Genomic DNA, 16428 nt, shown 5'->3' on the forward strand with positions numbered 1-16428 from the left:
TTCACTCTCTTGAGCAACGTGGGACTTGTCCTTTTGACACACCCACACAATTTCCAACATAATAGATTAGGAAAATTGAAGGTTATATTTTGATATTATATATTTTCAAATCCCAGAAGGGATGTGAGATTTATCATCTATTTGCAGAGGAAATATCATTCCCATTATTAATCATCATGAATATCCTCTCTTCCCTTGAATTTGCATGCTTTTTGGCTTATTGGCCAAGTATATGCTTACTTCTCTACTTTCTCAGCTTCTTTGCATAGATCCCTCTCTAGTAGTAAGCCCATTCATCAGATTGCCAAGAGAGCAATTTAATACTCTTAATAATAAATTTTTGACAAATGTGGGAAAAAAAGTATTGTAAATCCATATATATACTGCTAAAAATCACTATAAGTGTAGTTAACATTCTATATTGAGTGTAGTAAATGTTCTTAAGCTAGATCATTTATCCTTCATTTAATAAGTGCCAGATAGGGAAAAAATGTTGTAAATTCCTACAGTAAATTGGTGAAAATTACAAGTGTAGTCAATTCCTATTTAAATATACTCTTCTGTTCTTAATGTAGGCTTAATGAACTAATTCAAGCAGATTAATCATGCTAGTTGAATTAATAATATGATATATTTTTTTCTCTAAAGCACTCTAAATATTTTTCTTAATTCTCTCCATTTTCTCTCTCCTACTTGATTATTGTTAGAAGATATTAATAGGATTAATTTGAAAAAAAATTAATAATATATGACATGTGTCTTACATGTAGTACTAATATCAACTCTCTAATTATGTCATAAATTAAAGATTGAAAGTAGTATCCTTAAGCTAAACTCTTCACCATTCATTATATTTAATTTTTTTTATACTCTTCTGGTCCCATTTATATGTCAAAGAGAGAAGATTTTTTGGTCTTATTTATAGGATATCGAGAGAAATTTTTTGTATGGATATATAATTTCACCATTCATTATTATCGTGTTGACTTTATTTATATGAGGTATAATATATATTAAATAGGAATAAAGTTGGAAAGTTGTTGAATTTTAAATAAGAGTTAATAAAGTTTAAAAATTTTTTTGGCTTATATAAAACATATTGAAAGTGATTTATAAATAGAACTAGAGAAATATTTTTTATCAAACGGTTTGGTAGTGCAATACTCAATAGTTATAAATTTTTTTGGGATTCAAGAGGTGGTGGGGAGTTAAGGCGGAGGCTAGCCATTAGGGGTGAGTATTTGGTTTTTCAGTTCAGTTATCGGTGATAACTGAATTAACCAAATAACCGAATAAGAACAAATTTTAAACACTGACCAAACTGATAACTAAACTAACCGAAACCGAATTAACCGAATTATTTCGGTTCGGTTAACTGATTAACCGAATAATTTTAAATTAATAATAATAATAATAAACACAATTACAGTCATTAATTAATAAATATTTCATCATTTAATGTGATTTATTACAATAATATTTATTATAACCATATTTATTGAATTAAATATGTTTAAAGAGTTCACATAAACCCATATATATTTATTAAATAATATTTATTAAATATAAATATATAATATATTCATTTTGGTTTTTCAGTTATAAATACCGATTTTTTTTACTAACCGAACCGAACACCGAAACCAAATTATGACAAAAATAAAAATGAATATGTAACCGAAAACTGAAATAACTGAACCGAAAAACCGAAATTAAATTCGGTTCGGTTCGGTTTGGTTTTCGGTTACGGTTCGGTTTTGCTCACTCCTACTAGCCATTAGCCATTGGGGAGCCCCTTGGGTCAAAAAAACAAAAAAAAAACCACTGGGGAGTCGCAAGTCCTTGACAAGATGGCTGGTTGATGTAATTCTTTTTTCCTCCCCTCAAGGGAGAGGCATTTTCATCTGTTTGGCTAAGTACTAAAATCCCAGTTAGGTATTTCAACGAATTGGAATTATTGCCTTGGTTATTAATAAGAATTATTAGAAATTTAATTATAAATTTTTATTTACTTTGTTTCTAATATTTATTTATTTGTCTCTAAGTAATTTCTATAATACTTGCACAAATTAAAAGCTTAAAGGATAGTGTCAATATATATAATTAATAGAAGTATTTTAAGAAAAGTAATACTCTTCTAATCCTTAATATAGGACCTGATTGTTAAGTTAATTTTGATCCTAAATATAAGATCTATTCTCATATTTATTAATTTTTCTAAATTACCTCTATAGATACTCCTTCAACCATAATCAAATAAGTAAATAATAGAGGATATTAAGAAAGATAATTATGGTGTTTTAGGAAAAACATGTCATATTTGTTATAATTAACTATTTACTTAACCTCTTTAATCTAATTAAATTAGTTAAATATGTCTTATATTAAGGAACAGAGGAGTATTTATTTATTATAAATAATGTATTTAACTAAACTTTTTAACATGCACAGATTAGTTATTTAGCAAAAGTATGTAAATTTAGCACTTGTTTTGATAATTTAAAGTTCTTCTTCCAACATTTTCTCTTATTATTTTTCTTCCAATTTGTCTGAAAGGAAATTGATGGGACGACACCGTATTGACTTTTCGACTACGCAATCATTGATCCAACAAGCATGGCCTTTAGGTATGGTCCCAACTCCCACGTAATCATCATTTGAACCCACAAAGAGGGTTTTCACATTGGAACTTCCCCCCTTTCATTTTCCAATCTATTTTCAGGGCCCACTCCTCTTTGTTGTTGCTGTCCTCGACAATTTGTTTTGGTCGGTTTCAATTCAATTATTGATCTTAATTGACGCTAACTCTATCTAACTGAATTTTTAATTGAGAAAATCTCTCAAAAAATACTTTTAAATTTCAAATTTTCAAATTAATCTTATTTATTATACTTTAATAATAATTGATTATACTTAAAAAACAAATGACAACATATTTTTATAGTGATTTCTTTTTTTCTAGAGAATTTTTCTTTTTAATTTTCATATTATAATTATTAACATTACTTATAGTTTATTTCCTTGTATTTAAATTGTTCTTATTATCATCATCTACATCAAAGAAAATTAACCTATAAATCTTTATAATTTACCTCAATTTTAAGTAAGATTCCCTGTAATTTATTTTACTTAATTTGGATCCTTATTATTGACAAAAAATTTTCATCTATAGGCTTTTCGAATATCCATAACAAATCAAGTTATAAGAACCTGATTCAAACAAAATAATCTACAAGAATATGATTCAAAGTTGAGGTCAACTATAAGCATTTATATAGCCAAAAAAAAAACACTATAACCATTACGAATTAATTTTTCACTACTACTACTACTATTATTATTATTGAGTAAAATATTCTTATTACCTTATAGTTTGTATCAATTACACAGACGTCCTTTTTATTTTAAAAACATACAGTTTAATCCCATCAAAATATTCTAAACAAAATTCTGAAATATTCTTCTCAAATGAAATTTATTTTATTTTATTTACCATTTTATCCCTCATTCCAATGAATTCCTAAATTACATTTTTACAGTTACATAAATTTCATTTAGTTAAGACAAATATAAAAGACCTAATTAAAATTTTAACTAATATTTTCAGTAAATATATATACTTGATTAAATATGTTTATAAACTTTTGTAACAAAAATGTGTTTAAAAGTTTTGAATTATAAATTTAAATAATTTATATCATTTAAATTTTATGATAAACAAATACTATGTATTTGAAATATGTTTTTACAATTTCAAAAAAATCAAAGTAAATAACTTATAATGAATGTAATAAAAAATTAAAATTATAAAATTTTATGATTTAAATCAAAATTAGTAAATTTTATAACATTAGGAATTTTAAAAATATGTGTATTAAAATTATTTTTTGATTTTATAAAAAATGTTTTGAAAAATATAAAGGTCTAAATAATTATTATGTTAAAGATGAGCATTTTGGTCAAAAAGTAATTTAAAGTCAAATTTAACGGTTAATTAACGGTTTGGATAGATGGAAATGGAATCTTAAACATAGAAGGGCTATCTGTGTAACATAATTTTTAATTTTAAAGGAGGTTTATATGTATATATATATATGTAAAATGAAAGGAATTTTTTTATAATTGAGATAAAATAGAATGGTGATTGGTGTATTTTACTCCATTAGAGTAATAGTAGTAGTTGTTGATATTTTTTTTCTGGGTAAGCTAGTTGTTGATATTCTTGTTTGGCATGAATTCCTTTTTTTTTTTTTATTGTTAAGGTAAATAGGGATGAAAATAAGCCACACAAGGCCAAGTTTTGGTCAAATAGGCTTAAGCCTGTAATGAGAGTTTAAAGTCTGATCTTGAGTCTAAGTCTGAGCCTCTGTGTGTGTGTGTGTACGTGTGTGTGCGCGTGCGTGCGTGCGTCTGTGCGTGCGTGCGTGCGTGTGTTTTTAGCTCAACTTTGAGCTTTTGAAAAGCCTTGCAGGCCTGAAATCTTTTTAAAGATCTACTTACAATGTAGGTCTTTAAAAAGATCTCACATTTTCTAGTTTTGAAGGTTGTAAATAAGCTTTGAGCCTACTAAGTGCCTATTTGTTTTAGTGTTTCCATGGACAAAAAGTAGCTTATTGGGTCAAAATGCGCAATAGAGCAGATTGAAAGAAGCTGGAAATGTTTGTTATGGCTTAAAAACAATTTAGCTTCTGAATAAAAAGCCACTATAAGTCATAAGCTAAAATTTAGAGCTTATCACTTTTAAGAAGTAGAGAGAGAAGATGAAAAAAGTTGGGTCCCACTTCTTTAAAATAATTTATCTTAAATTACATTATACTATCTTACTTATATTCAAACTTAGACTTATCTTTTTTCAAGTACAAAATATAACTAATTTGTAAATATTAAAAAAATTAATTTAATTAATTATATGTAATAAATGGATATTATTTTTTATAAAATACTCCCACAAATCGTGTGCATTGAAAGCTACTTTTTAATAGAAACTCATTAAGATGTGTAATCACTTACGGGCAAAATAGATAAATATTGAAAACAAAATGAATTAAGATCTTATATTTATAATCAAACATGACACCTTTTCTGTAGAAGCTAAAAATGGTAATATAGTTGGCGAACATGATCAGGCTGAAACTAGTCAACCATCGTCTTCAAATATTATATCACAATTTTCATCGCATATGAATCGCATCCATGATGCAATCAGATACCAAATTATCTATAGTTTATTAGTTAATTAATTATGTAATATTATTTCATTTCACCTTGTCACAATACAATGAATTGGAGTTCAAAACATTTTTATCTATTCAAAATATGTTTTGCTTTATATTTGCAATATTTTTTTATTTCTCTGATGTTTTTAAATTTAATTCACTTATTAAATTTCACTTCTTCATATTAGATTAATTTAAATTCATTATATTATCTCAATTCTTTTTTTTTTTCATGTTTCACTTTATATTTAAAATATTTTTTATGATTTCTTTAAAATTTTAAAATTTAATTTACTCAGTAAATTTGACTTCTTCATATTAAGTTATTTTAATTTCGTTGTATTATGTGAAATTATTTTTTTTATCATGTTTCATTATTTATTAAAACTCATACATATTTTGGTCATTTTATAACCAAACTTACTTTTATTCAACTATAATCCAGACAACCTTTTATTAATCTCACTTTTGCAAACTAGCTTTTCTAAACTCAAACCCAAACACAATTAGCTTATTCAATTTAGTTTTTACCAACTTCAATTTTTCATCAGCTACTTTTCTAATAAGCTACTTTTCCAATCGTTGATCCGAACGGATCCTAAATCTACACAAATGTAGGCTTTTGATACACTTAAAAACCTATATATATTTATATGTATTAATAAAATAATTTTAAAAGATTATTCAGGCCAGGTCTATAGGCTTTTAGAGGAGGCTTTAAATTTAAAAGCGTAGCTTTTAACCAGGCTAAGTCATATTCGGCCCTTGATAGACCATAGTCTATTTTAATCCCCCAGGTGGAGATGAAAACTTCACTAAACTTTCCGCTGAAATGGAAATTAAGAAGTAACATTAAAGATGATTAGAAAGTATGAATTATGAAGTAAGAAAACAGAGAAGGACTACCTTAAAATTATGAGGGTGACCCAACAAAATTGTATGATTTGGTCAGCGAAAAAGGACATTACATCCCCATTACTCTATGAGATAACTTTTTTTTAACTATTTATTTGCATTTTATTATGATATTTTTATATATAAAGTATAAAAATCAATTATAATCAATCTATATACATTTCGAATATTTAAATTAATAATTTAATTTTTAGAGTTTTAGACACATTTAATTTTAAAACATTAAGAATGATATCATAATGTAATAATCATATGCCAACAAATTATCAATCTTAGTATCATTTAAATTCAGTAAAACATATTAAATATGTGTTAAATAAACAATAAAAAAACGATAAAGGATAATGAGAATGGAGTATAAAATTTCTGCATCCGATCAAAAAAAAAAAAAAACAAAACAAAACAAAAGAAAAAGAAAAAATGGAGTCCCATCGCTATCATGCGCCAATGGTCACTATCCGTATCTTCCTGATAATTATTTATTTTTTGCACATCTAAAATTTTTTTTTCTTTTCAAGTTTTAATTCGTCTTTAATTCCTCGCCGATTTATTCCTCCAGCTGGCCATCGGAGATGCGGTAGCTCTGGGCTCTGCGCGCCACTGTGGTTGCCGGAGGCCTGCCCTGTTGATTTTGCAACGCCACCAGGTACTGCAAGTTCCATTTTACTTTGATCTGTAATTTCCATTTGTTTTCCCCGGGAAAGTGATGGAAACCGACACTATGAATCTTGCTTTACTGAGTTATTTGCTTGAGGGTGTCAGTGTAGAAAGGTAGAAACCTCATTGTCAAAGAATTGGTCTTAATTGTGCTCAGGTGTAGTAACTGAATATTCGGGGTTCCATCTTTGTGCTTTCGATTGTTTTTCTCCTGCATTTGTGATGAACAGCTATACTCCAACGGCATCATCTTTTTTTTTTTTTTTTGGTTATTCTTATTCTTCTTTAAGTCAACAGTCTTCCGATTTATGTTGGCATATGGAGTTGGAAATTTCAAGAATTGTATGCTACCCTTTGTGTGGGTGGGGTTGCCTAGACATAGAGATCTTCTTTTGCTATTCGCTCAACTCTTTTTTCAGGCCCAGGGGAAAAACTAGTCTGTAGACTGTAGTGTCTATTTGATATCTTTGCAACTCTTCCCCCCCCCCCCCCTTGTTTTCTCATGTGTAAGATTCCAGAAATTAGTTGATTTTTTTATGCTGTTGCCCAACTTTTTGTTTGTTTGTTTGATTTTTTTTTTATATATTTTATATTTTCGAGTTATGTTATGCGTATCCATTGGATTGTTTAGAAAACTTCTGCGATAGTACATGAAAGTGGCTACGAGTACTGATTGAGCTAATATTTTTTCTGAAACTTGTTCTTTACAACCTACAACCTTAACTTTGTCCCAGCAAAGACATTTTGAGCAGTTTTGATGATATTTCTGAGCGAAAGCAATTTTTTTGATCTATTTTCAGCTATCTAACCTTCCATGCCATGAAATTTTGACATGATTTTGGAAAACCAGGAGACCGCGGGCGTGTGAAATCCTGTGTGCTCATGCTTGTCTTGTGGCTTTTAAGTCTGTAACTTCCTATGTATGTCCTTTTGCTATATTTGGCGTAACTTTACAGTGTTGCATTTTTTAAATTGAGAATATTCACCATTTCTTTGTAATTCAATGCGAATAAAGAGACTTGAAAGATATGGTAAGAGATATAATAAAAATATATAAATGGTAACAAACAAAAATATTTTGACTCTACCGTAACTGAAAGTCATGCTGATCTCAATTTTGGACGGAAGGTTTGAGCTTCAGTTCTTCTGTGGGCAGGCAGCCATATAAATAAATTATTTTCTGGTGTGCCGATGAGCAGAACTGATGCTATTGGCAGTAGAAGGAGGAGGATTCTTCTCTGCTTCAGCTTCAGGATATAGTAAGGGCCTGACCCTTCTTCTCTTGGGTCAGAGGAGTGAGGACAAACCCATGAGAGTTTCACCGTTGAACCAGTACCAGTTGGTAGACAAAGAAACTGACCCTGAGCTCCAGCTGGCTTCTGCCAAGAATCGTCTTTACCAGGGGTGCGCCTCATTTGTTTGCTTTGGTCGCACTTCTGGAGGTCTTGACACTAAATCTCCTCTTAAAGTGGGTCCTGCCCAACAGCATGATGTTTCACTTGGGCTGCAGAGTTCTGACAAGGGAGAGGATCGGGTTCCTACTCTTCATCTTGATGATGGCACTGATACAACAATTGTTCTTAAAAGTAGCCTAAAAAAGCCACCAAATAATAAACCGGTTCCTGATGAAGTGGTTAATGAGCAGGATGGACAAGGTGGGAAGGGTAGTGGCCCTCCTTGTCCAATGGAGAGGAAGGTTCAGTGGACCGATGCTTATGGGAGTGAGCTGGTTGATATACGAGAATTTGAACCCAGGTACTTTATCTTCTGATTTCTATACATTCTTTTGTAAAGGGAGATTTGTCCCAGTTATTTTGCAGGGCAAACAAACATTTTTTGTTTTTTTGGAAATTCACTTTCCTTTTGCATTTGTTAAGTTTTCTTTTGCTTTTTCTTGGGCTAATGACATCCAATGAATCACAGGAATCTATGAAATCTCTTTCCTGTCTTTCTTTCTTTCTTGTTCTGTTAATCTGTTTTAAATGAAATCTGGTTTAAATGCGAAGCATTTATTATCATTTAATGACATATTAAGCTTGTCGCACTTCAAATATGAGGCTTAATTGAGTTAGACAGATTTACAATTTTGTTGGACAAAATTTCATTTGTGCACAGAACAAGTGCATATGTAGCTTCTCTTCTGAAGCTCTTGTGTCCACCTTGGAAATGTAAATAAATAAAAATCCCAAGCCCTGGGTTCAAATTCGCCGAGAAAAGTGAATAGATTAATATAAGCCCAAATGATATTGCAAGTATGTGAATATCCCATAAATTTAAATGTTGATTGTGCTTCAAGATTTTCACTTAGATTCCAAGCTGTAAGCGTTTCATGAATTTCTCATTATATGTACTAATAAGTTTGATGGGGACTATTCTTGATTCTTGATGCTAGTTAAAAGCTTGGTAGAGCCTAATCAGCTATTCATGCTTCTCATTATTGCCCATGCTGCACATGAGAATAGTGTGACTATAGTCAAGACTGAAATTTACTTAATCTTTGACATGGTAATTCTTGTCTCATGATAAGTTTGGAAGTATGAGGCTCCAAGCCCATGTCTTGTACTCTCACCAATTTAAACTATTTTTGATGGACACCCATTTAGGCTGTGGGGAATCCTCCCACCAAAAACTAAGGTGCCGTTAGGTTCACTGGAATTGTAACTCATGAATAGGAAGGAAAAGGAATTGGAAAATGCATTTTAGTCTGTTTGGTTTGGATCATTTTGTTTCCTCAAGAAGCCAATTCCATCAAAATCATGGAAAATAGCTTCCCACCATCACCCTTTGGAAAATATGGATTTACCTAGAAAGCCAATTTTTATGACCATAGTACCCCTTGGCTTTTGTCAAATTTCCAAGACCCATTCGGATCTCTCTTTTGGTCCTTCCTCCATCACCGGTGAGTTCAAACTTTGAAGATCAATGTCTCCCTACATATCTCTCTTTCCGCCTTTTAGTTTGAAGATCTTTAACCAACGGTGTTTGAAGCTCTCAACATGAAGATCACACTCTCCCTCCAAATCTCTCCTTCCCTAGCGAGTTCAAAGATCATTCTCTCCCTCCAGATCTCTCCTTTTGAGTTCAAAGATCTCCCACCAATGGCATTTGAGGCTATCAATGCGTCCTTCCTTGCTGATCATTACTTGTTCAAGCACCACACCATATTGGTGGGAAAGAACTGCTCATTTAACCACTGCACCCAAAAAAAAAAAGGAAAAAGAAAATAATGAAAGGAGAGATCTGGTAGGTTCACTATCTTCTGTTGTGCGCATCGGAGAAGATGAAATGGTGCTTATAGATCTGTTGTTGGATGGGGTCTTTTTTTCCAATGGAAATTGTATTTTTTTGTTCAGGACATTTTGGTCTTTCTCTTCTTAACCTTCCGTTCCATTGAAATATTTTTTCCAACATACTGAACAAAAGTCATAGCAGGATTCCATTCAAATTTTCAATACCAAATGTACTTTTGAAAGCCATTTTTATTCTCTTTCTTGTTCCAATTCCCCTTCCAATTTCATTTCCATCAAAATGCTTCCATTGAACCAAACGTGACCTAGGTATTGACACAAGAATTAACTCATTTTATTATGCCATAGAGCATTTCATACCACTCAATATAGGACTTAGGCATACTAATTAGCCCCTCTTGGAGGCTTGATGTCTTGAGAATTATAGTCTGCAACACTGCATTTTGGCTTCCTTGCTTCATGGACTCCTTCATAGGTAGATCTTTTTGGAACTATTGACCACTACCTTTGATACCAACTGATAGACAAGACGCCCAAGTGAGGGAAGCCCTCCTCCAAAAACTAGCTATAAGACGGGAGATCCAATCTACTTTTGACATGTGGTAAATTGGTAATAGTATTAGTAGGGGCAAGAAGGTAAATGGGAAATGGGTAGTGGACTAGCGGTCTATAAATAGGATGTTAGAAATTATACTGGGGGTTGATTGAATACATATTTTACTGTTTACTCTCTGCTCTCTCTTCTCTCTGTTTACCTTTAACAAAGGTATCAGAGCCTTTTGTCCGGTCTATGGCGCCACCGCCGGACATTCGATCCTCTGCATGCATTGATGATTTGGAGCATCGACTTGAGCTCCAGCAAGTCTCCCTTGATGCTATTCACTCATGCTTGGACCAACATGCTCTGGCTATCAATGATCTGAAATTATCGACAAGTAGGTTGGATGAATATCTCCAAGTTATTCTTGCTCAAATCTCCTATGTCTCATCAGATCCGGTCACTGACTTAGGCGAAGGGGGATCTACCTCTATTCTGCTCATTGAATCAGATGAGAAAAATGGAGATGAAGTTAGGAACAATTCGAATCTGTATGAAATCGTTGCAACCGAAAACAAAATAGCCAACGATGATGATATGAACAACTTGACCAATGAGAACCAGGACACGGAAGCTGGTGCAGAAACAATGGTGGAGTTGAAGGCCAACGCAAAAGTTGAGAGAGTTGAAGAAGTTACTGTGATTTCGAAATGCACACTTTCTGTCGATGACAAGCTGAAGGATCTCAACAACGAGAAATTAGACGAAGCTATGAAGGAATCATCTCAACATGACAATGTAGCTGCAGTCGTGAATGGAAAGACTCAAATCGGTGAGGCTAAAGCAAATCAAGTAATACGTGGGAATGACAAGAAGATGGGAACAACAACAACAACAACAACAACAACAAGAAGCCTTATCCCACTAGGTGGACAAGAAGATGGGAACAGATCAACAAATGAAAGAACCAGCACCTCTGCTTAGTTGCGGGAGTGATGATGGATTCCGGCATTATGGGATGCTCTACCTTCATCAACGATTCTTCCTAGCGAAACAGTTACTATACCTTCGATGCTATTGGGCTTTACACAAGAGGGCACGCCCATCCTTCTCTGTTCCCAAGACGTCACAAATGTCTTCTCTGTTTGCTGCTCGAACTACTAATTTTGGGACCTCTAGGTCTTCTTCCATTTTGGGACCAAGTTCGGCCCCCTTCCACAGTCACTTGGGGATGAGTCCAAGTTGCAAGCCCTTATAGCTCCTTCTGTTTTTTTCCGTTGCCTGCGAACACCTCTGTGTCTGTGTCTTCTATGAACACATCTGTTGAAGGCCACTAAGCAGATTCCATTCATTACAGAGGTCAAAACCTTGAGTCCAGGCCACTGCATAACTGATGCGTTTCATTACCGTGCTGTCACACCATTATTGTTGTCCAGCACTGCTGCTGACGAGAAGTTTTTCGTAGGAGGAATGGAGAACACACTGGCCGACCTATGCATCAACGACCCTATGCGAACTCCAATGCATTCGCTGGAGCTGTTTGCGTTATTCATCAAGTGGAGGGATTATGATCGAACGGCTGGAAGTGAGTTGTTGATCGATGAAGTCAGAGATCAGCTCAGCAAAGACGGAGATGGTTTTACATTCTGGGTGGGTAGGGCTGGTGCTGAAATCGGGTTGAACCCAAACACTAAAGGGATTAATGTGATGCTGGCTTTTGTTGGATTTACGGGGAGTAAAGAAACAGGCCTGTTGGGGCGTCTTTGGGGTGGGACGTCCGTTTCCTTGCCGGTCTTATTGAACCCGAAAATCTTTACCCAAGCCAAAGAGCTTTGTTATTCGCCTTTCGAGTTTTTCGCTTCCATCTCAAATGTGATGTGGTGCGGCAGTTTACTGCAGGTAGAGCCAAAAATTATAGCGATTGAAGCAAAGGAACTTTTTGTTTCTGAGGAATTCTTTGCTTCTATCAAAATTGGGGAAGGTGTGTCTGTGGCTTTGTGCTTGACCATGGCTGTTGCAACTGCAGCTTTTATCATAACATTGGGCCTGATCTTCTTAGCCTTTGTTCTTGTCATTAATCTCATCACCGTGGCAACGTGTTATGTCAATAGGATTGTGACAGAATTGTTATGGCTGGAAGTTGTATGGATTTTTGGTTTGTATGCAACAGTTAAGGGCCGATCATTTACTGATAGTGAAACCTTTCCTATGATGGGTAAGGAGCGTGCACTTGTCACCCGCAATCATGGCTCAACATTTTGGTTGCCTTGGAAGCACTCTAGCTGTGACTGGGGGAAAAAAATGCTGCTGGCAATTGGTTGGGAAAGGTGGTTTACTGACGATGGTCTCGTTCACCAATTATGGGCTTTCTACTCGTTTGGTTTTAGCATCAAGTGCAACAATGGAATTGGGATTTGAAGGAAAGCTGCAACAAGTTTGGGTTTTCATGTCCTTTTGTTTTTGTTTCTCCTTCCAGTCTTAGCAACTTATGATCTTAAAAAAAAAAAAAAAAAAGTGCTTTACCCACTTACATGTTTTAATTTCCACTTTTATACTGATCCTTGAGGACAAGGATCTTTTGTTGGGGGGGAGTATATTGACATGTGGTAAATTGGTTATAGTATTAGTAGGGGCAAGAAGGTAAATGGGAAATGGGTAGTGGACTAGTGGTCTATAAATAGGATGTTAGAAATTATACCGGGGGTTGATTGAATACATATTTTACTGTTTACTCTCTGCTCTCTCTCTTCTCTCTCTGTTTACCTTTAACAACTTTACTTGTAGAACATCCCATACTACTCAACTATAAGACGGGACTCCTTCATAGGTAGATCTTTTTGGAACTACTGACCACTACCTTTGATACCAACTGATAGACAAGACGCCCAAGTGAGGGAAGCCCTCCTCCAAAAACTAGCTATAAGACGGGAGATCCAATCCACTTTACTTGTAGAACATCCCATACTACTCAACTAGGATTTAGGCACTCCATATTACATTAGTCTATTATTGGTGAATATTAGGCATTCCATACTGCTCAACACTTTATCAAACAATAGTATGGTAGGTCCTTATATGCTAAGTAAAGCTAGTATAGGGCTGAGGGAAACATATGTTTTTGGTGAAAATTGATCCCTTGCTTTCCCTCCAGTCCTCCATTTGTTTATTTTTCCTTAGAAAGTCATTCGGCTCTTATCTCATTCATTGGATTCATGCTTTAGTTTTTCCTTTTATGCATTATCATAGACTTGTAATCTTAATAGAATAAGATTCAAATTATTCTCATTGATGCAATCAATTAGTTTCACAAAGAATGAAATATTGTGCTTGATTAATGAAACTTAAATGAAATAAGGAGATTATACATTTATACACTTACTCCCTCCCTTTCTTATTATAGAGACAAATAACCAAATTACGTTAATAAAAAAAACAGTTAAAATTAGTTGAGAACAATTAATGTGTAAAAAGTATAATATTTTTTCCAACAATGCCCCCATTAATAAGGAGAGAGAGTATGAAGAGAACAATTAATTATTAAAAGAAAGAAAAGTGGGAGGGAGAGAGAGTATGAGTTGGAGGCAAAAATAAATTGGGGTAAAATAGGAAATCAATACAAAAAAAATAGAGACACTTTTAAGTGTCTCTTATATATGGGAACATGCCATAAGCATCAAATGTCTCTTATAATAAGGAACGGATGAAGTAACATTTATGCATACAAGTGAGTTTGAGTGTTGTAAAGGTGCAGGGAGGGAGTGATAAAACAACAACAACAATAAAGTCTTATCCCGTTTGGTGGGGATCGGTTATATAGATCGTACAATGCCATTGCGCTTTATTAACAGCCAAATCTTTAGATTTGTTGATAGAAAGATCTCATTTAATAACTTCATAAAAAGAACACTTTGGCCTTCCTCTATCCTTTTTACAGGATTCCATCATGTTTAATCAACCCTCTTCACCAGCACATCCAAATGCCTTCTTTAAATGTGACCAAACCATATCAAACAATTTTCTATCATTTTCTCTTCAGTAGAAGCCACTCCAACTTTTCTGCACATATGTCTATCACACGAATCTTATCTTTTCTTGTATGACTATACATCCACCTCAACATCTTCATCTTGGCTATCCCACCTAGTATCATTCGTGGCCCCACCAAGTGTGAAGGGACTGATAGTAATTGTTATGTATATGGGTGGTTTGGTGCAGAGTACTGTTTGCTGTTAAAAATATATGATGCTAATCGATTTCATCTCTCCCCTTAGATGCAGTGTGCAGTGGGCTCGTGGGTAATTATGGTGATTAAGATTGTCTATTAAGAAATCTGACCCTTTCGTGTTTGGAAGTTTTTCTTTTCCATTTTTGATCAACTTCTGGTTAAGCCATTAAGAGGGTCTTGGAGGGAGTAGGAATGAATAGTTTAATGGCAATATGCCTTTTCAATTCTTCTGTCAATTAGAGCATTGCTTAATTATTCTATTGTAAACTTTTATTCTTGGAGCTCTTGTGGGATTAAAGTTTTCCTCCTGGCTTTGCTATGATATTTATGCAGGGTTAAGGCCTGTTATGTTTTGATGTTCTTTCCTTTATTTTGCTGCGCTTTTTTTAACAGCAATTATAAGGGGATGCCTTATCCTCCTCAGTTTTACTTCTTCTTTTTCTTCTTCCTATTTTTCTTGCAGCAAGCAGATGAATCAGATGATGAATTTGAGATTGGGAATGATAAAACGTGTTCGTGTGCGATTATGTAAATTGGCTTTTGATTAAAGAATGATTTTGGATTCCATGACGCGCCAGATGATTCACTGATGACCTATCTCACTATTCAGCTCAAGGCAAAAGGAGGAAATGTTATTGAATCTAAACGAGATGGCCTAGAAGGGAATTACCTGATTCTTCATTTGTGTCTATAATTTCTTGCTGCTGCTTTCTTTCAATTTTTTCGTTCCTCTGCTTCACATTAATTTGTTGTATAAATCTTGTACTGTGTGACTTGTGCTCATTAATTCACCATAATTCATGCAAATTCTATGCTGTTCTCATTTTTAGACGGATCAATAGTTTTTTTCCCCTCTAATGTGCCTATCTCTGAATGGGTCAGATTTGAGTATTTTTGGGTCCAATTAGAGGTAGTTTTCCCAGATATTTTTTCTGCATTTACACTTGTTTAAGCTTGAGAATTCGTGTTTCAGCAGTTAAAGCTCCTTCCACTATGACTAATGTCTATTGGTAAAAGCTCAACAGAATTATAGTTTTTTTTGTTCAGATGATATTTCAGAGGAAGTTGAGGAAAATGTAAGATTTCGTGAAGCTTAATTGCTTCTTAATGACAACTTAGCAATATATCTGAAGCCTCTTGTGCCTTGAATATTTGCAACCCAATCTTCTCTCCTATATTCAACCTTTAACTATAGATAAGGAGATGGAGTTTGAATGTAGATGCTGCATGGAACCAAAGGCATAAGGATAATGACTTGCTGTATTAATTTAATTAGAACAAGTTTCAATCACAATTTGGCTCCTTTTGAAAGGGGGAAAAAAATCACAATGTGATCATAGTCTGACCGAGAACCATGAATTGGTGCTTGATTAATTTATGGTATGATCTATGGATTCTATTTTTATTACTCTAATAATAAGTTTAAAATTAAACTTAAAAAGGGTTTAAATTTAAAAAAAAAAAGGAGGAGGATCCCTTACTATATCCTGAATTAGGAATTCCAAAAAAATATGATGTTATGTACAAATTCAGTAACGTCAAAACATATTAAAATGTTGTGTTGCTAAATTTGATTTGGAATTTAGTAATTTAAAATTTTTTTTTGCAGGATTCTCCCAATAAAAAATA

At 33.4% G+C, this 16428-nt stretch overlaps 1 protein-coding gene across 3 annotated transcripts; it reads left to right on the forward strand.

The window, feature by feature from the left end:
- Positions 1–6680: 6680 nt before the first annotated feature.
- On the forward strand, positions 6681–15497 carry LOC114745045 (uncharacterized). Of its 3 annotated transcripts, XM_028933192.1 has the most exons (4): positions 6681–6777; positions 7945–8543; position 9112; positions 15263–15497. In XM_028933192.1, exons 2-4 carry the CDS (start codon positions 7993–7995, stop codon positions 15329–15331), a joined length of 621 nt encoding a protein of 206 aa, XP_028789025.1. In that variant the 5' UTR covers positions 6681–6777; positions 7945–7992; the 3' UTR covers positions 15332–15497. The 3 variants fall into 3 exon arrangements, with proteins under 3 accessions (XP_028789025.1, XP_028789024.1, XP_028789023.1); XM_028933191.1 differs by lacking the exon at position 9112 and having other exon boundaries at positions 7917–8543; positions 15270–15335; XM_028933190.1 differs by lacking the exon at position 9112 and having other exon boundaries at positions 15270–15328.
- Positions 15498–16428: the final 931 nt, after the last annotated feature.

This window comes from Neltuma alba, unplaced genomic scaffold, assembly GCF_004799145.2.
Source record: "Neltuma alba isolate B1F8T4 unplaced genomic scaffold, ASM479914v2 tig00004515_pilon, whole genome shotgun sequence".
Taxonomy (NCBI): Eukaryota; Viridiplantae; Streptophyta; class Magnoliopsida; order Fabales; family Fabaceae; genus Neltuma; species Neltuma alba.

Bases quoted from the DNA above. Each gene is read 5' to 3' on its own strand.
- LOC114745045 (XM_028933192.1), top strand. From the start codon at position 7,993: ATGCTATTGGCAGTAGAAGGAGGAGGATTCTTCTCTGCTTCAGCTTCA.